This window comes from Rhipicephalus microplus, chromosome X (genome assembly GCF_043290135.1).
Source record: "Rhipicephalus microplus isolate Deutch F79 chromosome X, USDA_Rmic, whole genome shotgun sequence".
In the NCBI taxonomy this organism is placed as follows: domain Eukaryota; kingdom Metazoa; phylum Arthropoda; class Arachnida; order Ixodida; family Ixodidae; genus Rhipicephalus; species Rhipicephalus microplus.
The window spans coordinates 9,460,638-9,484,932 of NC_134710.1; the positions used below are offsets into that span (position 1 = coordinate 9,460,638).

The following is a 24,295-nucleotide window of genomic DNA, read 5'->3' on the forward strand; positions in this document are numbered from 1 at the left end:
GGAATCAATGACAGTTGCCGAGCTACTTCACGCACGAAGTCTTTATTCTCTTGCAGGGTTTCTGAGTGGTCGGGAACGGAAGCGAGACTGCAGAGCGAGTCGGCGTGTGAGGAAAATGGCCGAGTGAGAGCGCGCTGCTTGCTCAACTCGTCGAAACTTTGACACAAAGTGACAAGTTCCGCAACAGTGGCAGGATTACGGGCGAGGAGCAGCTGATACGCACCGTCATTTATCTCTTTGAGGATGTGTTGAATCTTCTCCGACTCGGGCATGGTGGTGTTCACACGGTTGCAAAGACCAATAATGTCTTCGATGTAGCTTGTGAAAGATTCCGTTGGCTTTCGTGCGCGAGTCGGCAAGCGTTGTTCGGTTCAGGACTTGCGGACAGCGGGTCAACCAAAACGTCAGCAAACAACGTTTTGGAGATGGACCACGTCGTAATGTCGTTTTTGTGGTTGTTATACCACATTTTGGCCACGTCAGTGAGGTAAAAGATGACGTTAGTCAATTTGTCCGCGTCATCCCACTTGTTGTTTGCGCTCACCAGTTCGTAGTTAGCGAACCAGTCTTCCACGTCGGTCTCATCAGCTCCGCTAAAGACCTTGGGCTCTCGCAAATGAAGAACGCCGGGGTTGCTGGGGGATGGAGTGGAAGAGCCAGGTTGCGCGTTGTTGGTAGCCATGATGGGAGGTAGCTTTCGGTTGGGCAGCTCCAGGTTTAGGCGACGGCGAATGGCAGCACCCAGGGTTGTCATTGGATAAATAATTCGCAGTGCATACAGAGAAGAAAAGAGAAGGTACCAAGGTATGATCCCCCCGACCTTTGGCCTACCCAACGGAGTTGGTCGGTGCCCAAATTTATAAACCTTGTTCGAAGTTAGTCATTAGCCTAACCAAATAAGATGTTCCTTGTATCTCTCCACTATTAAGAACAGTGATACTTGATGTTCCTTGGCTCCCAAACTACCATATTTTTCAACGCATGCACGCATCATAAGCGTAGCCTTAGAGATCTTTACCACTGTCTAAAGCAAACCGCAAAAGCAAGAGTGGGTTGTGGAAAAGAAAATATTTTAGGTAAAAGTGCGCTAGACTGAGGCTCGCCACCATCTATGGAATTTTTTCAATGGAACTAGTCAAAGACTTTTTCAACCAGTTCTCTTTTTGTCATTGGATAAATATTTTGCAGTGCATACAGAGAAGAAAAAAGAAGGTACTAAGGTATGATCCCCTCGACCTTTGGCATTTCCAACGGAGTGGGTAGGAGCCCAAATTCCAAAAACCTTGTTCGAAATTAGTCATTAGCCTTACTGAATACGATTTTTCTTGTATCTCTCCTCTATTAAAAACAGTGATACTTAATGTTCCTGGGCTCCGAAACTACAATTTTTTCAACGCATGCACATATCATAAGCGTAGCCTTAGAGATCTTTACCGCTGTCAAAAGCAAACCACAAAAGCAAGAATGGGATGTGGAAAAGAAAAAAATTTACGTAAAAGTGCGCTAGACTGTGGCTTGCCACCATCTATGGAAGTTTTTCAATGGAACTAGTCTAAGACCTTTTAAACCAGATCTCTTTTTGTCATAGGATAAATAATTCGCAGTGCATTCAGAGAAGAACAAAGAAGGTACTAAGGTATGCTCCCCTCGACCTTTGGCCTATCCAACGGAGTGGGTAGGTGCCCGAAATCCAAAAACCTTGTTCGAAACCAGTCATTAGCCTTACCGAACAGGATGTATCTTCTATTTCTCCTCTATTAAGAACAGTGATACTTAATGTTCCTGGGCTCCGAAACTACAATTTTTTCAACGCACCACGCATCATAAGCGTAGCCTTAGAGATCTTTACCGCTGTCAAAAGCAAACCGCAAAAGCAAGAGTGGGATGTGGAAAAGAAAATATTTTAGGTAAAAGTGCGCTAGACTCTGGATTGCCACCATCTATGGAATTTTTTCAATGGAAGTAGTCAAAGACCTTTTCAACCAGATCTCTTTTTGTCATTGGATAAATATTTCGCAGTGCATAGAGAGAAGAAAAAAGAAGGTACTAAGGTATGATCCCTTTGACCATTGGCCTATCCAACAGAGTGGGTAGTTGCCCAAATTCCAAAAACCTTGTTCGAAATTAGTCATTAGCTTTACCGAATACGATATTCCTTGTATCTCTCCACTATTAAGAACAGTGATACTTGATGTTCCTTGGCTCCCAAACTACCATATTTTTCAATGCATGCACGCATCATAAGCGTAGCCTTAGAGATCTTTACCGCTGTCAAAAGCAAACCGCAAAAGCAAGAGTGGGATGTGGAAAAGAAAATATTTTACGTAAAAGTGCGCTAGACTGTGGCTTGCCACCATTTATGGAAGTTTTTCAATGGAACTAGTCTAAGACCTTTTCAACCAGATCTCTTTTTGTCATTGGATAAATAATTCGCAGTGCATTCAGAGAAGAACAAAGAAGGTACTAAGGTATGCTCCCCTCGACCTTTGGCCTATCCAACGGAGTGGGTAGGTGCCCGAAATCCAAAAACCTTGTTCGAAATTAGTCATTAGCCTTACTGAATACGATGTTTCTTGTATCTCTCCTCTATTAAGAACAGTGATACTTAATGTTCCTGGGCTCCGAAACTACAATTTTTTCAACGCATGCACATATCATAAGCGTAGCCTTGGAGATCTTTACCGCTGTCAAAAGCAAACCACAAAAGCAAGAATGGGATGTGGAAAAGAAAATATTTTACGTAAAAGTGCGCTAGACTGTGGCTTGCCACCATCTATGGAAGTTTTTCAATGGAACTAGTCTAAGACCTTTTCAACCAGATCTCTTTTTGTCATTGGATAAATAATTCGCAGTGCATTCAGAGAAGAACAAAGAAGGTACTAAGGTATGCTCCCCTCGACCTTTGGCCTATCCAACGGAGTGGGTAGGTGCCTGAAATCCAAAAACCTTGTTCGAAACCAGTCATTAGCCTTACCGAACAGGATGTATCTTCTATCTCTCCTCTGTTAAGAACAGTGATACTTAATGTTCCTGGGCTCCAAAACTACAATTTTTTCAACGCATGATCACATCATAAACGTAGCCTTAGAGATCTTTACTGCTGTCAAAAGCAAGCCTCAAAAGCAAGAGTGGGTTGTGGAAAAGAAAATATTTTTGGTAAAAGTGCGCTAGACTCTGGATTGCCACCATCTATGGAATTTTTTCAATGGAAGTAGTCAAAGACCTTTTCAACCAGATCTCTTTTTGTCATTGGATAAATATTTCGCAGTGCATAGAGAGAAGAAAAAAGAAGGTACTAAGGTACGATCCCTTTGACCATTGGCCTATCCAACAGAGTGGGTAGTTGCCCAAATTCCAAAAACCTTGTTCGAAATTAGTCATTAGCCTAACCGAATAAGATGTTCCTTGTATCTCTCCACTATTAAGAACAGTGATACTTGATGTTCCTTGGCTCCCAAACTACCATATTTTTCAACGCATGCACGCATCATAAGCGTAGCCTTAGAGATCTTTACCACTGTCTAAAGCAAACCGCAAAAGCAAGAGTGGGTTGTGGAAAAGAAAATATTTTAGGTAAAAGTGCGCTAGACTGAGGCTCGCCACCATCTATGGAATTTTTTCAATGGAACTAGTCAAAGACCTTTTCAACCAGATCTCTTTTTGTCATTGGATAAATATTTCGCAGTGCATAGAGAGAAGAAAAAAGAAGGTACTAAGGTATGATCCCTTTGACCATTGGCCTATCCAACAGAGTGGGTAGTTGCCCAAATTCCAAAAACCTTGTTCGAAATTAGTCATTAGCTTTACCGAATACGATATTCCTTGTATCTCTCCACTATTAAGAACAGTGATACTTGATGTTCCTTGGCTCCCAAACTACCATATTTTTCAACGCATGCACGCATCATAAGCGTAGCCTTAGAGATCTTTACCGCTGTCAAAAGCAAACCGCAAAAGCAAGAGTGGGATGTGGAAAAGAAAATATTTTACGTAAAAGTGCGCTAGACTGTGGCTTGCCACCATTTATGGAAGTTTTTCAATGGAACTAGTCTAAGACCTTTTCAACCAGATCCCTTTTGGCATTGGATAAATAATTCGCAGTGGATTCAGAGAAGAACAAAGAAGGTACTAAGGTATGCTCCCCTCGACCTTTGGCCTATCCAACGGAGTGGGTAGGTGCCCGAAATCCAAAAACCTTGTTCGAAATTAGTCATTAGCCTTACTGAATACGATGTTTCTTGTATCTCTCCTCTATTAAGAACAGTGATACTTAATGTTCCTGGGCTCCGAAACTACAATTTTTTCAACGCATGCACATATCATAAGCGTAGCCTTGGAGATCTTTACCGCTGTCAAAAGCAAACCACAAAAGCAAGAATGGGATGTGGAAAAGAAAAAAATTTACGTAAAAGTGCGCTAGACTGTGGCTTGCCACCATCTATGGAAGTTTTTCAATGGAACTAGTCTAAGACCTTTTCAACCAGATCTGTTTTTGTCATTGGATAAATAATTCGCAGTGCATTTAGAGAAGAACAAAGAAGGTACTAAGGTATGCTCCCCTCGACCTTTGGCCTATCCAACGGAGTGGGTAGGTGCCCGAAATCCAAAAACCTTGTTCGAAATCAGTCATTAGCCTTACCGAATACGATGTTCCTTGTATCTCTCCACTATTAAGAACAGTGATACTTGATGTTCCTTGGCTCCCAAACTACCATATTTTTCAACGCATGCACGCATCATAAGCGTAGCCTGAGAGATCTTTACCGCTGTCAAAAGCAAACCGCAAAAGCAAGAGTGGGATGTGGAAAAGAAAATATTTTACGTAAAAGTGCGCTAGACTGTGGCTTGCCACCATTTATGGAAGTTTTTCAATGGAACTAGTCTAAGACCTTTTCAACCAGATCCCTTGTGGCATTGGATAAATAATTCGCAGTGCATTCAGAGAAGAACAAAGAAGGTACTAAGGTATGCTCCCCTCGACCTTTGGCCTATCCAACGGAGTGGGTAGGTGCCCGAATTCCAAAAACCTTGTTCGAAATTAGTCATTAGCCTTACTGAATACGATGTTTCTTGTATCTCTCCTCTATTAAGAACAGTGATACTTAATGTTCCTGGGCTCCGAAACTACAATTTTTTCAACGCATGCACATATCATAAGCGTAGCCTTGGAGATCTTTACCGCTGTCAAAAGCAAACCACAAAAGCAAGAATGGGATGTGGAAAAGAAAATATTTTACGTAAAAGTGCGCTAGACTGTGGCTTGCCACCATCTATGGAAGTTTTTCAATGGAACTAGTCTAAGACCTTTTCAACCAGATCTCTTTTTGTCATAGGATAAATAATTCGCAGTGCATTCAGAGAAGAACAAAGAAGGTACTAAGGTATGCTCCCCTCGACCTTTGGCCTATCCAACGGAGTGGGTAGGTGCCTGAAATCCAAAAACCTTGTTCGAAACCAGTCATTAGCCTTACCGAACAGGATGTATCTTCTATCTCTCCTCTATTAAGAACAGTGATACCTAATGTTCCTGGGCTCCAAAACTACAATTTTTTCAACGCACCACGCATCATAAGCGTAGCCTTAGAGATCTTTACCGCTGTCAAAAGCAAACCGCAAAAGCAAGAGTGGGATGTGGAAAAGAAAATATTTTAGGTAAAAGAGCGCTAGACTCTGGATTGCCACCATCTATGGAATTTTTTCAATGGAAGTAGTCAAAGACCTTTTCAACCAGATCTCTTTTTGTCATTGGATAAATATTTCGCAGTGCATAGAGAGAAGAAAAAAGAAGGTACTAAGGTACGATCCCTTTGACCATTGGCCTATCCAACAGAGTGGGTAGTTGCCCAAATTCCAAAAACCTTGTTCGAAATTAGTCATTAGCCTAACCGAATAAGATGTTCCTTGTATCTCTCCACTATTAAGAACAGTGATACTTGATGTTCCTTGGCTCCCAAACTACCATATTTTTCAACGCATGCACGCATCATAAGCGTAGCCTTAGAGATCTTTACCACTGTCTAAAGCAAACCGCAAAAGCAAGAGTGGGTTGTGGAAAAGAAAATATTTTAGGTAAAAGTGCGCTAGACTGAGGCTCGCCACCATCTATGGAATTTTTTCAATGGAACTAGTCAAAGACCTTTTCAACCAGATCTCTTTTTGTCATTGGATAAATATTTTGCAGTGCATACAGAGAAGAAAAAAGAAGGTACTAAGGTATGATCCCCTCGACCTTTGGCATTTCCAACGGAGTGGGTAGGAGCCCAAATTCCAAAAACCTTGTTCGAAATTAGTCATTAGCCTTACTGAATACGATGTTTCTTGTATCTCTGCTCTATTAAAAACAGTGATACTTAATGTTCCTGGGCTCCGAAACTACAATTTTTTCAACGCATGCACATATCATAAGCGTAGCATTAGAGATCTTTACCGCTGTCAAAAGCAAACCACAAAAGCAAGAATGGGATGTGGAAAAGAAAAAAAATTTACGTAAAAGTGCGCTAGACTGTGGCTTGCCACCATCTATGGAAGTTTTTCAATGGAACTAGTCTAAGACCTTTTCAACCAGATCTCTTTTTGTCATTGGATAAATAATTCGCAGTGCATTCAGAGAAGAACAAAGAAGGTACTAAGGTATGCTCCCCTCGACCTTTGGCCTATCCAACGGAGTGGGTAGGTGCCTGAAATCCAAAAACCTTGTTCGAAACCAGTCATTAGCCTTACCGAACAGGATGTATCTTCTATCTCTCCTCTGTTAAGAACAGTGATACTTAATGTTCCTGGGCTCCAAAACTACAATTTTTTCAACGCACCACGCATCATAAGCGTAGCCTTAGAGATCTTTACCGCTGTCAAAAGCAAACCGCAAAAGCAAGAGTGGGATGTGGAAAAGAAAATATTTTAGGTAAAAGAGCGCTAGACTCTGGATTGCCACCATCTATGGAATTTTCTCAATGGAAGTAGTCAAAGACCTTTTCAACCAGATCTCTTTTTGTCATTGGATAAATATTTCGCAGTGCATAGAGAGAAGAAAAAAGAAGGTACTAAGGTATGATCCCTTTGACCATTGGCCTATCCAACAGAGTGGGTAGTTGCCCAAATTCCAAAAACCTTGTTCGAAATTAGTCATTAGCTTTACCGAATACAATATTCCTTGTATCTCTCCTCTATTTAGAACAGTGATACTTAATGTTCCTGGGCTGTGAAACTACAAAGTTTTCAACGCATGATCACATCATAAACGTAGCCTTAGAGATCTTTACTGCTGTCAAAAGCAAGCCTCAAAAGCAAGAGTGGGTTGTGGAAAAGAAAATATTTTTGGTAAAAGTGCGCTAGACTGTGGCTTGCCACCATCTATGGAAGTTTTTCAATGGAAATAGTCAAAGACCTTTTTAACCAGATGTCTTTTTTTCATTGGATAAATAATTCGCAGTGCATACAGAGAAGAAAAAAGAAGGTACCAAGGTATGATCCCCCCCGAACTTTGGCCTATCCAACGGAGTGGGTCAGTGCCCAAATTTTAAAAACCTTGTTTGAAGTTAGTCATTAGCCTAACCGAATAAGATGTTCCTTGTATCTCTCCACTATTAAGAACAGTGATACTTGATGTTCCTTGGCTCCCAAACTACCATATTTTTCAACGCATGCACGCATCATAAGCGTAGCCTTAGAGATCTTTACCACTGTCTAAAGCAAACCGCAAAAGCAAGAGTGGGTTGTGGAAAAGAAAATATTTTAGGTAAAAGTGCGCTAGACTGAGGCTCGCCACCATCTATGGAATTTTTTCAATGGAACTAGTCAAAGACCTTTTCAACCAGATCTCTTTTTGTCATTGGATAAATATTTTGCAGTGCATACAGAGAAGAAAAAAGAAGGTACTAAGGTAAAATCCCCTCGACCTTTGGCATTTCCAACGGAGTGGGTAGGAGCCCAAATTCCAAAAACCTTGTTCGAAATTAGTCATTAGCCTTACTGAATACGATGTTTCTTGTATCTCTCCTCCATTAAAAACAGTGATACTTAATGTTCCTGGGCTCCGAAACTACAATTTTTTCAACGCATGCACATATCATAAGCGTAGCCTTAGAGATCTTTACCGCTGTCAAAAGCAAACCACAAAAGCAAGAATGGGATGTGGAAAAGAAAAAAAATTACGTAAAAGTGCGCTAGACTGTGGCTTGCCACCATCTATGGAAGTTTTTCAATGGAACTAGTCTAAGACCTTTTCAACCAGATCTCTTTTTGTCATTGGGTAAATAATTCGCAGTGCATTTAGAGAAGAACAAAGAAGGTACTAAGGTATGCTCCCCTCGACCTTTGGCCTATCCAACGGAGTGGGTAGGTGCCCGAAATCCAAAAACCTTGTTCGAAATCAGTCATTAGCCTTACTGAATGCGATGTTCCTTGTATCTCTCCACTATTAAGAACAGTGATACTTGATGTTCCTTGGCTCCCAAACTACCATATTTTTGAACGCATGCACGCATCATAAGCGTAGCCTGAGAGATCTTTACCGCTGTCAAAAGCAAACCGCAAAAGCAAGAGTGGGATGTGGAAAAGAAAATATTTTACGTAAAAGTGCGCTAGACTGTGGCTTGCCACCATTTATGGAAGTTTTTCAATGGAACTAGTCTAAGACCTTTTCAACCAGATCTCTTTTTGTCATTGGATAAATAATTCGCAGCGCATTCAGAGAAGAACAAAGAAGGTACTAAGGTATGCTCCCCTCGACCTTTGGCCTATCCAACGGAGTGGGTAGGTGCCCGAAATCCAAAAACCTTGTTCGAAACCAGTCATTAGCCTAACCGAACAGGATGTATCTTGTATCTCTCCTCTATTAAGAACAGTGATACTTAATGTTCCTGGGCTCCGAAACTACAATTTTTTCAACGCACCACGCATCATAAGCGTAGCCTTAGAGATCTTTACCGCTGTCAAAAGCAAACCGCAAAAGCAAGAGTGGGATGTGGAAAAGAAAAAATTTTAGGTAAAAGTGCGCTAGACTCTGGATTGCCACCATCTGTGGAATTTTTTCAATGGAAGTAGTCAAAGACCTTTTCAACCAGATCTCTTTTTTTTGTCATTGGATAAATATTTCGCAGTGCATAGAGAGAAGAAAAAAGAAGGTACTAAGGTATGATCCCTTTGACCATTGGCCTATCCAACAGAGTGGGTAGTTGCCCAAATTCCAAAAACCTTGTTCGAAATTAGTCATTAGCTTTACCGAATACGATATTCCTTGTATCTCTCCACTATTAAGAACAGTGATACTTGATGTTCCTTGGCTCCCAAACTACCATATTTTTCAACGCATGCACGCATCATAAGCGTAGCCTTAGAGATCTTTACCGCTGTCAAAAGCAAACCGCAAAAGCAAGAGTGGGATGTGGAAAAGAAAATATTTTACGTAAAAGTGCGCTAGACTGTGGCTTGCCACCATTTATGGAAGTTTTTCAATGGAACTAGTCTAAGACCTTTTCAACCAGATCCCTTTTGGCATTGGATAAATAATTCGCAGTGGATTCAGAGAAGAACAAAGAAGGTACTAAGGTATGCTCCCCTCGACCTTTGGCCTATCCAACGGAGTGGGTAGGTGCCCGAAATCCAAAAACCTTGTTCGAAATTAGTCATTAGCCTTACTGAATACGATGTTTCTTGTATCTCTCCTCTATTAAGAACAGTGATACTTAATGTTCCTGGGCTCCGAAACTACAATTTTTTCAACGCATGCACATATCATAAGCGTAGCCTTGGAGATCTTTACCGCTGTCAAAAGCAAACCACAAAAGCAAGAATGGGATGAGGAAAAGAAAAAAATTTACGTAAAAGTGCGCTAGACTGTGGCTTGCCACCATCTATGGAAGTTTTTCAATGGAACTAGTCTAAGACCTTTTCAACCAGATCTGTTTTTGTCATTGGATAAATAATTCGCAGTGCATTTAGAGAAGAACAAAGAAGGTACTAAGGTATGCTCCCCTCGACCTTTGGCCTATCCAACGGAGTGGGTAGGTGCCCGAAATCCAAAAACCTTGTTCGAAATCAGTCATTAGCCTTACTGAATACGATGTTCCTTGTATCTCTCCACTATTAAGAACAGTGATACTTGATGTTCCTTGGCTCCCAAACTACCATATTTTTCAACGCATGCACGCATCATAAGCGTAGCCTGAGAGATCTTTACCGCTGTCAAAAGCAAACCGCAAAAGCAAGAGTGGGATGTGGAAAAGAAAATATTTTACGTAAAAGTGCGCTAGACTGTGGCTTGCCACCATTTATGGAAGTTTTTCAATGGAACTAGTCTAAGACCTTTTCAACCAGATCTCTTTTTGTCATTGGATAAATATTTCGCAGTGCATTCAGAGAAGAACAAAGAAGCTACTAAGGTATGCTCCCCTCGACCTTTGGCCTATCCAACGGAGTGGGTAGGTGCCCGAAATCCAAAAACCTTGTTCGAAATTAGTCATTAGCCTTACTGAATACGATGTTTCTTGTATCTCTCCTCTATTAAGAACAGTGATACTTAATGTTCCTGGGCTCCGAAGCTACAATTTTTTCAACGCATGCACATATCATAAGCGTAGCCTTGGAGATCTTTACCGCTGTCAAAAGCAAACCACAAAAGCAAGAATGGGATGTGGAAAAGAAAATATTTTACGTAAAAGTGCGCTAGACTGTGGCTTGCCACCATCTATGGAAGTTTTTCAATGGAACTAGTCTAAGACCTTTTCAACCAGATCTCTTTTTGTCATAGGATAAATAATTCGCAGTGCATTCAGAGAAGAACAAAGAAGGTACTAAGGTATGCTCCCCTCGACCTTTGGCCTATCCAACGGAGTGGGTAGGTGCCTGAAATCCAAAAACCTTGTTCGAAACCAGTCATTAGCCTTACCGAACAGGATGTATCTTCTATCTCTCCTCTATTAAGAACAGTGATACTTAATGTTCCTGGGCTCCAAAACTACAATTTTTTCAACGCACCACGCATCATAAGCGTAGCCTTAGAGATCTTTACCGCTGTCAAAAGCAAACCGCAAAAGCAAGAGTGGGATGTGGAAAAGAAAATATTTTAGGTAAAAGAGCGCTAGACTCTGGATTGCCACCATCTATGGAATTTTTTCAATGGAAGTAGTCAAAGACCTATTCAACCAGATCTCTTTTTGTCATTGGATAAATATTTCGCAGTGCATAGAGAGAAGAAAAAAGAAGGTACTAAGGTATGATCCCTTTGACCATTGGCCTATCCAACAGAGTGGGTAGTTGCCCAAATTCCAAAAACCTTGTTCGAAATTAGTCATTAGCTTTACCGAATACGATATTCCTTGTATCTCTCCTCTATTAAGAACAGTGATACTTAATGTTCCTGGGCTGTGAAACTACAAATTTTTCAACGCATGATCACATCATAAGCGTAGCCTTAGAGATCTTTACCGCTGTCAAAAGCAAGCCTCAAAAGCAAGAGTGGGTTGTGGAAAAGAAAATATTTTTGGTAAAAGTGCGATAGACTGTGGCTTGCCACCATCTATGGAAGTTTTTCAATGGAACTAGTCTAAGACCTTTTCAACCAGATCTCTTTTTGTCATAGGATAAATAATTCGCAGTGCATTCAGAGAAGAACAAAGAAGGTACTAAGGTATGCTCCCCTCGACCTTTGGCCTATCCAACGGAGTGGGTAGGTGCCCGAAATCCAAAAACCTTGTTCGAAACCAGTCATTAGCCTAACCGAACAGGATGTATCTTCTATCTCTCCTCTATTAAGAACAGTGATACTTAATGTTCCTGGGCTCCGAAACTACAATTTTTTCAACGCACCACGCATCATAAGCGTAGCCTTAGAGATCTTAACCGCTGTCAAAAGCAAACCGCAAAAGCAAGAGAGGGACGTGGAAAAGGAAAAATTTTAGGTAAAAGTGCGCTAGACTCTGGATTGCCACCATCTATGGAATTTTTTCAATGGAAGTAGTCAAAGACCTTTTCAACCAGATCTCTTTTTGTCATTGGATAAATATTTCGCAGTGCATAGAGAGAAGAAAAAAGAAGGTACTAAGGTATGATCCCTTTGACCATTGGCCTATCCAACAGAGTGGGTAGTTGCCCAAATTCCAAAAACCTTGTTCGAAATTAGTCATTAGCTTTACCGAATACGATATTCCTTGTATCTCTCCACTATTAAGAACAGTGATACTTGATGTTCCTTGGCTCCCAAACTACCATATTTTTCAACGCATGCACGCATCATAAGCGTAGCCTTAGAGATCTTTACCGCTGTCAAAAGCAAACCGCAAAAGCAAGAGTGGGATGTGGAAAAGAAAATATTTTACGTAAAAGTGCGCTAGACTGTGGCTTGCCACCATTTATGGAAGTTTTTCAATGGAACTAGTCTAAGACCTTTTCAACCAGATCCCTTGTGGCATTGGATAAATAATTCGCAGTGCATTCAGAGAAGAACAAAGAAGGTACTAAGGTATGCTCCCCTCGACCTTTGGCCTATCCAACGGAGTGGGTAGGTGCCCGAATTCCAAAAACCTTGTTCGAAATTAGTCATTAGCCTTACTGAATACGATGTTTCTTGTATCTCTCCTCTATTAAGAACAGTGATACTTAATGTTCCTGGGCTCCGAAACTACAATTTTTTCAACGCATGCACATATCATAAGAGTAGCCTTGGAGATCTTTACCGCTGTCAAAAGCAAACCACAAAAGCAAGAATGGGATGTGGAAAAGAAAATATTTTACGTAAAAGTGCGCTAGACTGTGGCTTGCCACCATCTTTGGAAGTTTTTCAATGGAACTAGTCTAAGACCTTTTCAACCAGATCTCTTTTTGTCATAGGATAAATAATTCGCAGTGCATTCAGAGAAGAACAAAGAAGGTACTAAGGTATGCTCCCCTCGACCTTTGGCCTATCCAACGGAGTGGGTAGGTGCCTGAAATCCAAAAACCTTGTTCGAAACCAGTCATTAGCCTTACCGAACAGGATGTATCTTCTATCTCTCCTCTATTAAGAACAGTGATACCTAATGTTCCTGGGCTCCAAAACTACAATTTTTTCAACGCACCACGCATCATAAGCGTAGCCTTAGAGATCTTTACCGCTGTCAAAAGCAAACCGCAAAAGCAAGAGTGGGATGTGGAAAAGAAAATATTTTAGGTAAAAGAGCGCTAGACTCTGGATTGCCACCATCTATGGAATTTTTTCAATGGAAGTAGTCAAAGACCTTTTCAACCAGATCTCTTTTTGTCATTGGATAAATATTTCGCAGTGCATAGAGAGAAGAAAAAAGAAGGTACTAAGGTACGATCTCTTTGACCATTGGCCTATCCAACAGAGTGGGTAGTTGCCCAAATTCCAAAAACCTTGTTCGAAATTAGTCATTAGCCTAACCGAATAAGATGTTCCTTGTATCTCTCCACTATTAAGAACAGTGATACTTGATGTTCCTTGGCTCCCAAACTACCATATTTTTCAACGCATGCACGCATCATAAGCGTAGCCTTAGAGATCTTTACCACTGTCTAAAGCAAACCGCAAAAGCAAGAGTGGGTTGTGGAAAAGAAAATATTTTAGGTAAAAGTGCGCTAGACTGAGGCTCGCCACCATCTATGGAATTTTTTCAATGGAACTAGTCAAAGACCTTTTCAACCAGATCTCTTTTTGTCATTGGATAAATATTTTGCAGTGCATACAGAGAAGAAAAAAGAAGGTACTAAGGTATGATCCCCTCGACCTTTGGCATTTCCAACGGAGTGGGTAGGAGCCCAAATTCCAAAAACCTTGTTCGAAATTAGTCATTAGCCTTACTGAATACGATGTTTCTTGTATCTCTGCTCTATTAAAAACAGTGATACTTAATGTTCCTGGGCTCCGAAACTACAATTTTTTCAACGCATGCACATATCATAAGCGTAGCCTTAGAGATCTTTACCGCTGTCAAAAGCAAACCACAAAAGCAAGAATGGGATGTGGAAAAGAAAAAAAATTTACGTAAAAGTGCGCTAGACTGTGGCTTGCCACCATCTATGGAAGTTTTTCAATGGAACTAGTCTAAGACCTTTTCAACCAGATCTCTTTTTGTCATTGGATAAATAATTCGCAGTGCATTCAGAGAAGAACAAAGAAGGTACTAAGGTATGCTCCCCTCGACCTTTGGCCTATCCAACGGAGTGGGTAGGTGCCTGAAATCCAAAAACCTTGTTCGAAACCAGTCATTAGCCTTACCGAACAGGATGTATCTTCTATCTCTCCTCTGTTAAGAACAGTGATACTTAATGTTCCTGGGCTCCAAAACTACAATTTTTTCAACGCACCACGCATCATAAGCGTAGCCTTAGAGATCTTTACCGCTGTCAAAAGCAAACCGCAAAAGCAAGAGTGGGATGTGGAAAAGAAAATATTTTAGGTAAAAGAGCGCTAGACTCTGGATTGCCACCATCTATGGAATTTTCTCAATGGAAGTAGTCAAAGACCTTTTCAACCAGATCTCTTTTTGTCATTGGATAAATATTTCGCAGTGCATAGAGAGAAGAAAAAAGAAGGTACTAAGGTATGATCCCTTTGACCATTGGCCTATCCAACAGAGTGGGTAGTTGCCCAAATTCCAAAAACCTTGTTCGAAATTAGTCATTAGCTTTACCGAATACAATATTCCTTGTATCTCTCCTCTATTAAGAACAGTGATACTTAATGTTCCTGGGCTGTGAAACTACAAAGTTTTCAACGCATGATCACATCATAAACGTAGCCTTAGAGATCTTTACTGCTGTCAAAAGCAAGCCTCAAAAGCAAGAGTGGGTTGTGGAAAAGAAAATATTTTTGGTAAAAGTTCGCTAGACTGTGGCTCGCCACCATCTATGGAAGTTTTTCAATGGAAATAGTCAAAGACCTTTTTAACCAGATGTCTTTTTTTCATTGGATAAATAATTCGCAGTGCATACAGAGAAGAAAAAAGAAGGTACCAAGGTATGATCCCCCCCGAACTTTGGCCTATCCAACGGAGTGGGTCAGTGCCCAAATTTTAAAAACCTTGTTTGAAGTTAGTCATTAGCCTAACCGAATAAGATGTTCCTTGTATCTCTCCACTATTAAGAACAGTGATACTTGATGTTCCTTGGCTCCCAAACTACCATATTTTTCAACGCATGCACGCATCATAAGCGTAGCCTTAGAGATCTTTACCACTGTCTAAAGCAAACCGCAAAAGCAAGAGTGGGTTGTGGAAAAGAAAATATTTTAGGTAAAAGTGCGCTAGACTGAGGCTCGCCACCATCTATGGAATTTTTTCAATGGAACTAGTCAAAGACCTTTTCAACCAGATCTCTTTTTGTCATTGGATAAATATTTTGCAGTGCATACAGAGAAGAAAAAAGAAGGTACTAAGGTATAATCCCCTCGACCTTTGGCATTTCCAACGGAGTGGGTAGGAGCCCAAATTCCAAAAACCTTGTTCGAAATTAGTCATTAGCCTTACTGAATACGATGTTTCTTGTATCTCTCCTCCATTAAAAACAGTGATACTTAATGTTCCTGGGCTCCGAAACTACAATTTTTTCAACGCATGCACATATCATAAGCGTAGCCTTAGAGATCTTTACCGCTGTCAAAAGCAAACCACAAAAGCAAGAATGGGATGTGGAAAAGAAAAAAATTTACGTAAAAGTGCGCTAGACTGTGGCTTGCCACCATCTATGGAAGTTTTTCAATGGAACTAGTCTAAGACCTTTTCAACCAGATCTCTTTTTGTCATTGGGTAAATAATTCGCAGTGCATTTAGAGAAGAACAAAGAAGGTACTAAGGTATGCTCCCCTCGACCTTTGGCCTATCCAACGGAGTGGGTAGGTGCCCGAAATCCAAAAACCTTGTTCGAAATTAGTCATTAGCCTTACTGAATACGATGTTTCTTGTATCTCTCCTCTATTAAGAACAGTGATACTTAATGTTCCTGGGCTCCGAAGCTACAATTTTTTCAACGCATGCACATATCATAAGCGTAGCCTTGGAGATCTTTACCGCTGTCAAAAGCAAACCACAAAAGCAAGAATGGGATGTGGAAAAGAAAATATTTTACGTAAAAGTGCGCTAGACTGTGGCTTGCCACCATCTATGGAAGTTTTTCAATGGAACTAGTCTAAGACCTTTTCAACCAGATCTCTTTTTGTCATAGGATAAATAATTCGCAGTGCATTCAGAGAAGAACAAAGAAGGTACTAAGGTATGCTCCCCTCGACCTTTGGCCTATCCAACGGAGTGGGTAGGTGCCTGAAATCCAAAAACCTTGTTCGAAACCAGTCATTAGCCTTACCGAACAGGATGTATCTTCTATCTCTCCTCTATTAAGAACAGTGATACTTAATGTTCCTGGGCTCCAAAACTACAATTTTTTCAACGCACCACGCATCATAAGCGTAGCCTTAGAGATCTTTACCGCTGTCAAAAGCAAACCGCAAAAGCAAGAGTGGGATGTGGAAAAGAAAATATTTTAGGTAAAAGAGCGCTAGACTCTGGATTGCCACCATCTATGGAATTTTTTCAATGGAAGTAGTCAAAGACCTATTCAACCAGATCTCTTTTTGTCATTGGATAAATATTTCGCAGTGCATAGAGAGAAGAAAAAAGAAGGTACTAAGGTATGATCCCTTTGACCATTGGCCTATCCAACAGAGTGGGTAGTTGCCCAAATTCCAAAAACCTTGTTCGAAATTAGTCATTAGCTTTACCGAATACGATATTCCTTGTATCTCTCCTCTATTAAGAACAGTGATACTTAATGTTCCTGGGCTGTGAAACTACAAATTTTTCAACGCATGATCACATCATAAGCGTAGCCTTAGAGATCTTTACCGCTGTCAAAAGCAAGCCTCAAAAGCAAGAGTGGGTTGTGGAAAAGAAAATATTTTTGGTAAAAGTGCGCTAGACTGTGGCTTGCCACCATCTATGGAAGTTTTTCAATGGAACTAGTCTAAGACCTTTTCAACCAGATCTCTTTTTGTCATAGGATAAATAATTCGCAGTGCATTCAGAGAAGAACAAAGAAGGTACTAAGGTATGCTCCCCTCGACCTTTGGCCTATCCAACGGAGTGGGTAGGTGCCCGAAATCCAAAAACCTTGTTCGAAACCAGTCATTAGCCTAACCGAACAGGATGTATCTTCTATCTCTCCTCTATTAAGAACAGTGATACTTAATGTTCCTGGGCTCCGAAACTACAATTTTTTCAACGCACCACGCATCATAAGCGTAGCCTTAGAGATATTTACCGCTGTCAAAAGCAAACCGCAAAAGCAAGAGTGGGATGTGGAAAAGAAAAAATTTTAGGTAAAAGTGCGCTAGACTCTGGATTGCCACCATCCGTGGAATTTTTTCAATGGAAGTAGTCAAAGACCTTTCCAACCAGATCTCTTTTTGTCATTGGATAAATATTTCGCAGTGCATAGAGAGAAGAAAAAAGAAGGTACTAAGGTATGATCCCTTTGACCATTGGCCTATCCAACAGAGTGGGTAGTTGCCCAAATTCCAAAAACCTTGTTCGAAATTAGTCATTAGCTTTACCGAATACGATATTCCTTGTATCTCTCCACTATTAAGAACAGTGATACTTGATGTTCCTTGGCTCCCAAACTACCATATTTTTCAACGCATGCACGCATCATAAGCGTAGCCTTAGAGATCTTTACCGCTGTCAAAAGCAAACCGCAAAAGCAAGAGTGGGATGTGGAAAAGAAAATATTTTACGTAAAAGTGCGCTAGACTGTGGCTTGCCACCATTTATGGAAGTTTTTCAATGGAACTAGTCTAAGACCTTTTCAACCAGATCCCTTTTGGCATTGGATAAATAATTCGCAGTGCATTCAGAGAAGAACAAAGAAGGTACTAAGGTATGCTCCCCTCGACCTTTGGCCTATCCAACGGAGTGGGTAGGTGCCCGAAATCCAAAAACCTTGTTCGAAATTAGTCATTAGCCTTACTGAATACGATGTTTCTTGTATCTCTCCTCTATTAAGAACAGTGATACTTAATGTTCCTGGGCTCCGAAACTACAATTTTTTCAACGCATGCACATATCATAAGCGTAGCCTTGGAGATCTTTACCGCTGTCAAAAGCAAACCACAAAAGCAAGAATGGGATGTGGAAAAGAAAAAAATTTACGTAAAAGTGCGCTAGACTGTGGCTTGCCACCATCTATGGAAGTTTTTCAATGGAACTAGTCTAAGACCTTTTCAACCAGATCTGTTTTTGTCATTGGATAAATAATTCGCAGTGCATTTAGAGAAGAACAAAGAAGGTACTAAGGTATGCTCCCCTCGACCTTTGGCCTATCCAACGGAGTGGGTAGGTGCCCGAAATCCAAAAACCTTGTTCGAAATCAGTCATTAGCCTTACTGAATACGATGTTCCTTGTATCTCTCCACTATTAAGAACAGTGATACTTGATGTTCCTTGGCTCCCAAACTACCATATTTTTCAACGCATGCACGCATCATAAGCGTAGCCTTAGAGATCTTTACCGCTGTCAAAAGCAAACCGCAAAAGCAAGAGTGGGATGTGGAAAAGAAAATATTTTACGTAAAAGTGCGCTAGACTGTGGCTTGCCACCATTTATGGAAGTTTTTCAATGGAACTAGTCTAAGACCTTTTCAACCAGATCCCTTGTGGCATTGGATAAATAATTCGCAGTGCATTCAGAGAAGAACAAAGAAGGTACTAAGGTATGCTCCCCTCGACCTTTGGCCTATCCAACGGAGTGGGTAGGTGCCCGAAATCCAAAAACCTTGTTCGAAATTAGTCATTAGCCTTACTGAATACGATGTTTCTTGTATCTCTCCTCTATTAAGAACAGTGATACTTAATGTTCCTGGGCTCCAAAACTACAATTTTTTCAACGCACCACGCATCATAAGCGTAGCCTTAGAGATCTTTACCGCTGTCAAAAGCAAACCGCAAAAGCAAGAGTGGGATGTGGAAAAGAAAATATTTTAGGTAAAAGAGCGCTAGACTCTGGATTGCCACCATCTATGGAATTTTTTCAATGGAAGTAGTCAAAGACCTATTCAACCAGATCTCTTTTTGTCATTGGATAAATATTTCGCAGTGCATAGAGAGAAGAAAAAAGAAGGTACTAAGGTATGATCCCTTTGACCATTGGCCTATCCAACAGAGTGGGTAGTTGCCCAAATTCCAAAAACCTTGTTCGAAATTAGTCATTAGCTTTACCGAATACGATATTCCTTGTATCTCTCCTCTATTAAGAACAGTGATACTTAATGTTCCTGGGCTGTGAAACTACAAATTTTTCAACGCATGATCACATCATAAGCGTAGCCTTAGAGATCTTTACCGCTGTCAAAAGCAAGCCTCAAAAGCAAGAGTGGGTTGTGGAAAAGAAAATATTTTTGGTAAAAGTGCGCTAGACTGTGGCTTGCCACCATCTATGGAAGTTTTTCAATGGAACTAGTCTAAGACCTTTTCAACCAGATCTCTTTTTGTCATAGGATAAATAATTCGCAGTGCATTCAGAGAAGAACAAAGAAGGTACTAAGGTATGCTCCCCTCGACCTTTGACCTATCCAACGGAGTGGGTAGGTGCCCGAAATCCAAAAACCTTGTTCGAAACCAGTCATTAGCCTAACCGAACAGGATGTATCTTCTATCTCTCCTCTATAAAGAACAGTGATACTTAATGTTCCTGGGCTCCGAAACTACAATTTTTTCAACGCACCACGCATCATAAGCGTAGCCTTAGAGATCTTTACCGCTGTCAAAAGCAAACCGCAAAAGCAAGAGTGGGATGTGGAAAAGGAAAAATTTTAGGTAAAAGTGCGCTAGACTCTGGATTGCCACCATCTATGGAATTTTTTCAATGGAAGTAGTCAAAGACCTTTTCAACCAGATCTCTTTTTGTCATTGGATAAATATTTCGCAGTGCATAGAGAGAAGAAAAAAGAAGGTACTAAGGTATGATCCCTTTGACCATTGGCCTATCCAACAGAGTGGGTAGTTGCCCAAATTCCAAAAACCTTGTTCGAAATTAGTCATTAGCTTTACCGAATACGATATTCCTTGTATCTCTCCACTATTAAGAACAGTGATACTTGATGTTCCTTGGCTCCCAAACTACCATATTTTTCAACGCATGCACGCATCATAAGCGTAGCCTTAGAGATCTTTACCGCTGTCAAAAGCAAACCGCAAAAGCAAGAGTGGGATGTGGAAAAGAAAATATTTTACGTAAAAGTGCGCTAGACTGTGGCTTGCCACCATTTATGGAAGTTTTTCAATGGAACTAGTCTAAGACCTTTTCAACCAGATCCCTTGTGGCATTGGATAAATAATTCGCAGTGCATTCAGAGAAGAACAAAGAAGGTACTAAGGTATGCTCCCCTCGACCTTTGGCCTATCCAACGGAGTGGGTAGGTGCCCGAAATCCAAAAACCTTGTTCGAAATTAGTCATTAGCCTTACTGAATACGATGTTTCTTGTATCTCTCCTCTATTAAGAACAGTGATACTTAATGTTCCTGGGCTCCGAAACTACAATTTTTTCAACGCATGCACATATCATAAGCGTAGCCTTGGAGATCTTTACCGCTGTCAAAAGCAAACCACAAAAGCAAGAATGGGATGTGGAAAAGAAAATATTTTACGTAAAAGTGCGCTAGACTGTGGCTTGCCACCATCTATGGAAGTTTTTCAATGGAACTAGTCTAAGACCTTTTCAACCAGATCTCTTTTTGTCATAGGATAAATAATTCGCAGTGCATTCAGAGAAGAACAAAGAAGGTACTAAGGTATGCTCCCCTCGACCTTTGGCCTATCCAACGGAGTGGGTAGGTGCCTGAAATCCAAAAACCTTGTTCGAAACCAGTCATTAGCCTTACCGAACAGGATGTATCTTCTATCTCTCCTCTATTAAGAACAGTGATACCTAATGTTCCTGGGCTCCAAAACTACAATTTTTTCAACGCACCACGCATCATAAGCGTAGCCTTAGAGATCTTTACCGCTGTCAAAAGCAAACCGCAAAAGCAAGAGTGGGATGTGGAAAAGAAAATATTTTAGGTAAAAGAGCGCTAGACTCTGGATTGCCACCATCTATGGAATTTTTTCAATGGAAGTAGTCAAAGACCTTTTCAACCAGATCTCTTTTTGTCATTGGATAAATATTTCGCAGTGCATAGAGAGAAGAAAAAAGAAGGTACTAAGGTACGATCCCTTTGACCATTGGCCTATCCAACAGAGTGGGTAGTTGCCCAAATTCCAAAAACCTCGTTCGAAATTAGTCATTAGCCTAACCGAATAAGATGTTCCTTGTATCTCTCCACTATTAAGAACAGTGATACTTGATGTTCCTTGGCTCCCAAACTACCATATTTTTCAACGCATGCACGCATCATAAGCGTAGCCTTAGAGATCTTTACCACTGTCTAAAGCAAACCGCAAAAGCAAGAGTGGGTTGTGGAAAAGAAAATATTTTAGGTAAAAGTGCGCTAGACTGAGGCTCGCCACCATCTATGGAATTTTTTCAATGGAACTAGTCAAAGACCTTTTCAACCAGATCTCTTTTTGTCATTGGATAAATATTTTGCAGTGCATACAGAGAAGAAAAAAGAAGGTACTAAGGTATGATCCCCTCGACCTTTGGCATTTCCAACGGAGTGGGTAGGAGCCCAAATTCCAAAAACCTTGTTCGAAATTAGTCATTAGCCTTACTGAATACGATGTTTCTTGTATCTCTGCTCTATTAAAACAGTGATACTTAATGTTCCTGGGCTCCGAAACTACAATTTTTTCAACGCATGCACATATCATAAGCGTAGCCTTAGAGATCTTTACCGCTGTCAAAAGCAAACCACAAAAGCAAGAATGGGATGTGGAAAAGAAAAAAAATTTACGTAAAAGTGCGCTAGACTGTGGCTTGCCACCATCTATGGAAGTTTTTCAATGGAACTAGTCTAAGACCTTTTCAACCAGATCTCTTTTTGTCATTGGATAAATAATTCGCAGTGCATTCAGAGAAGAACAAAGAAGGTACTAAGGTATGCTCCCCTCGACCTTTGGCCTATCCAACGGAGTGGGTAGGTGCCCGAAATCCAAAAACCTTGTTCGAAATTAGTCATTAGCCTTACTGAATACGATGTTCCTTGTATCTCTCCACTATTAAGAACAGTGATACTTGATGTTCCTTGGCTCCCAAACTACCATATTTTTCAACGCATGCACGCATCATAAGCGTAGCCTGAGAGATCTTTACCGCTGTCAAAAGCAAACCGCAAAAGCAAGAGTGGGTTGTGGAAAAGAAAATATTTTAGGTAAAAGTGCGCTAGACTGTGGCTTTCCACCATCTATGGAATTTTTTCAATGGAACTAGTCAAAGACCTTTTCAACCAGATCTCTTTTTGTCATTGGATAAATAATTCGCAGTGCATACAGAGAAGAAAAAAGAAGGTACTAAGGTATGATCCCCTCGACCTTTGGCCAATCCAACGGACTGGGTAGGTGCCCAAATTCCAAAAACCTTGTTCGAAATTAGTCATTAGCCTTACTGAATACGATGTTCCTTGTATCTCTCCTCTATTAAGAACAGTGATACTTAATGTTCCTGGGCTCCGAAACTACAATTTTTTCAACGCATGCACATATCATAAGCGTAGCCTTAGAGATCTTTAACGCTGTCAAAAGCAAACCACAAAAGCAAGAATGGGATGTGGAAAAGAAAATATTTTAGGTAAAAGTGTGCTAGACTGTGGCTTGCCACCAGCTATGGAAGTTTTTCAATGGAACTAGTCTAAGACCTTTTCAACCAGATCTCTTTTTGTCATTGGATAAATAATTCGCAGGATAGAATCTCGGAGCGTCAAGAAATGCTCGCAACATGGAGTGTTCTTAAAGCCCCGAATTTAAGGATTTTTATTAGCATCGACATTTTCCAACACCTCGTGCGCCAACATGGCGACACTGCTAGTTTCGGTTCCTCGCGCAGTTCCATGCCGACACGCCCCCCCCCTTCCCACGCACACACACGAAAGCGCACGCGTACCCCTTGGTTGATGGCAAGCCAATGAGGCTTGCACCTTGTGGTCACGTGATCAGTGCCGAACCAATTAACGAGCTCCACGAACAAAGCCAGCAGACGTTAGCAGGACAAAAAAAGGGTGTCGGAGCTGGCAACGTCTAGTTTGCGGCTCGCTGTTGTTACCGGGCGGTCTTGTCGTTAGTGGGCTCCGGCGTGTCGGCAGGTCTACCCTAACTACACCTGTGGGATTGGAGTGGCCCCTCGATCTTCTGCCATCGCCAAGTGCACACGCACAGACGACGACGAAAAGCACCGGCTCACGTTTTCTCGGACAGCGTAGCCCGAGCCGTGGTACATTCGCACTACAAGTCTAGGAAGACGAACAGCATGACAAGGAAAGTTGCCGTGATGCGACCCCGCAGTGAGTGTCGTACATTTTCTCCTTTTACGCGCTATCTTTCCCGTGTTTACTTACAAGTTCCCCGCGCTATCTCTTTCGCGAGGGCTTTCTGTCTTTCGCATAAGAGTTGGTCTAGCTAGTGGGCATTCATGTTTAGGACGGGGCATGCGAACACGAGAGAGAAGTCGAGAGCCCGAAAATGCTGTTTTGATGCATCGACTTCACTCGCGTCCGTGTTCGAACGACGCCACCTTTTCAACTCTTTATCTGAAATCCCGCGGAAAAAATTTGCAAAGCGTAGCGTCCCTTGGAACCTGTTCTTCTTCGAAGGCAAAGCCCAGGTAACGTGCTGTAACACTTTCGCTCTCGCTTTCGATTCGTGTTCTGTTCAGAGAACTCCACTGACTGCTTTTCTTTTCAGAACTCAATTACCATACGCGACCGACACTCCGCAAGAAAGAAGGCGGTAGCCCGAGTGTTTGTTTTTTAAAGGAATGAAACGCACACAGCGTCTTCTTTTTCTTTCGCCGCGCGTGGCTTTATAGCCGTTCCATTTTGCGCTGCAGAGCTGTCACAAACAGTGTCGTGTTCTCGATCTATGCTAATCGCTTTTAATTGTTGAGGATTTACGTCTCGAAAACCACGATATGATCAATCGTTATTTTTTTTAGTTCGTTGTTTTACTTGCGGAGTTTCGCTGATTTACCCTGGTTCAGGGAGTCTCGCTGGTTTTCGATGAGGAGGCGCGTCATTCATATAATTATGCGAACCAGGCGGCGCTTGCTGGTTAGGGATTTAGTCCTTCGTTGATATGATTAAGCATGATTGACTCGTAGGCTGTTCTGCTGCCGTTTAGGTTTAATCGTTTGACGTCAGGTTCTATAGCTTTCTCGTT

At 41.2% G+C, this 24,295-nt stretch overlaps 2 protein-coding genes across 4 annotated transcripts in view; one reads left to right on the forward strand and one right to left on the reverse strand.

Annotated features, from left to right (window-relative positions):
* Positions 1–24,295, reverse strand: part of LOC142777422 (uncharacterized) — a 139,481-nt gene that overhangs the window by 56,681 nt on the left and 58,505 nt on the right. The gene's annotated exons all lie outside the window — the stretch shown is intronic.
* LOC142777423 (protein argonaute-4-like) overlaps positions 18,849–24,295 on the forward strand; it is a 40,831-nt gene continuing 35,384 nt past the window's right edge. Inside the window, exon 1 of the mRNA XM_075881794.1 lies at positions 18,849–23,421. Coding sequence (XP_075737909.1) covers positions 23,388–23,421 — 34 coding nt within the window. The 5' untranslated portion in view covers positions 18,849–23,387. The remainder of the gene's footprint in view (positions 23,422–24,295) is intronic.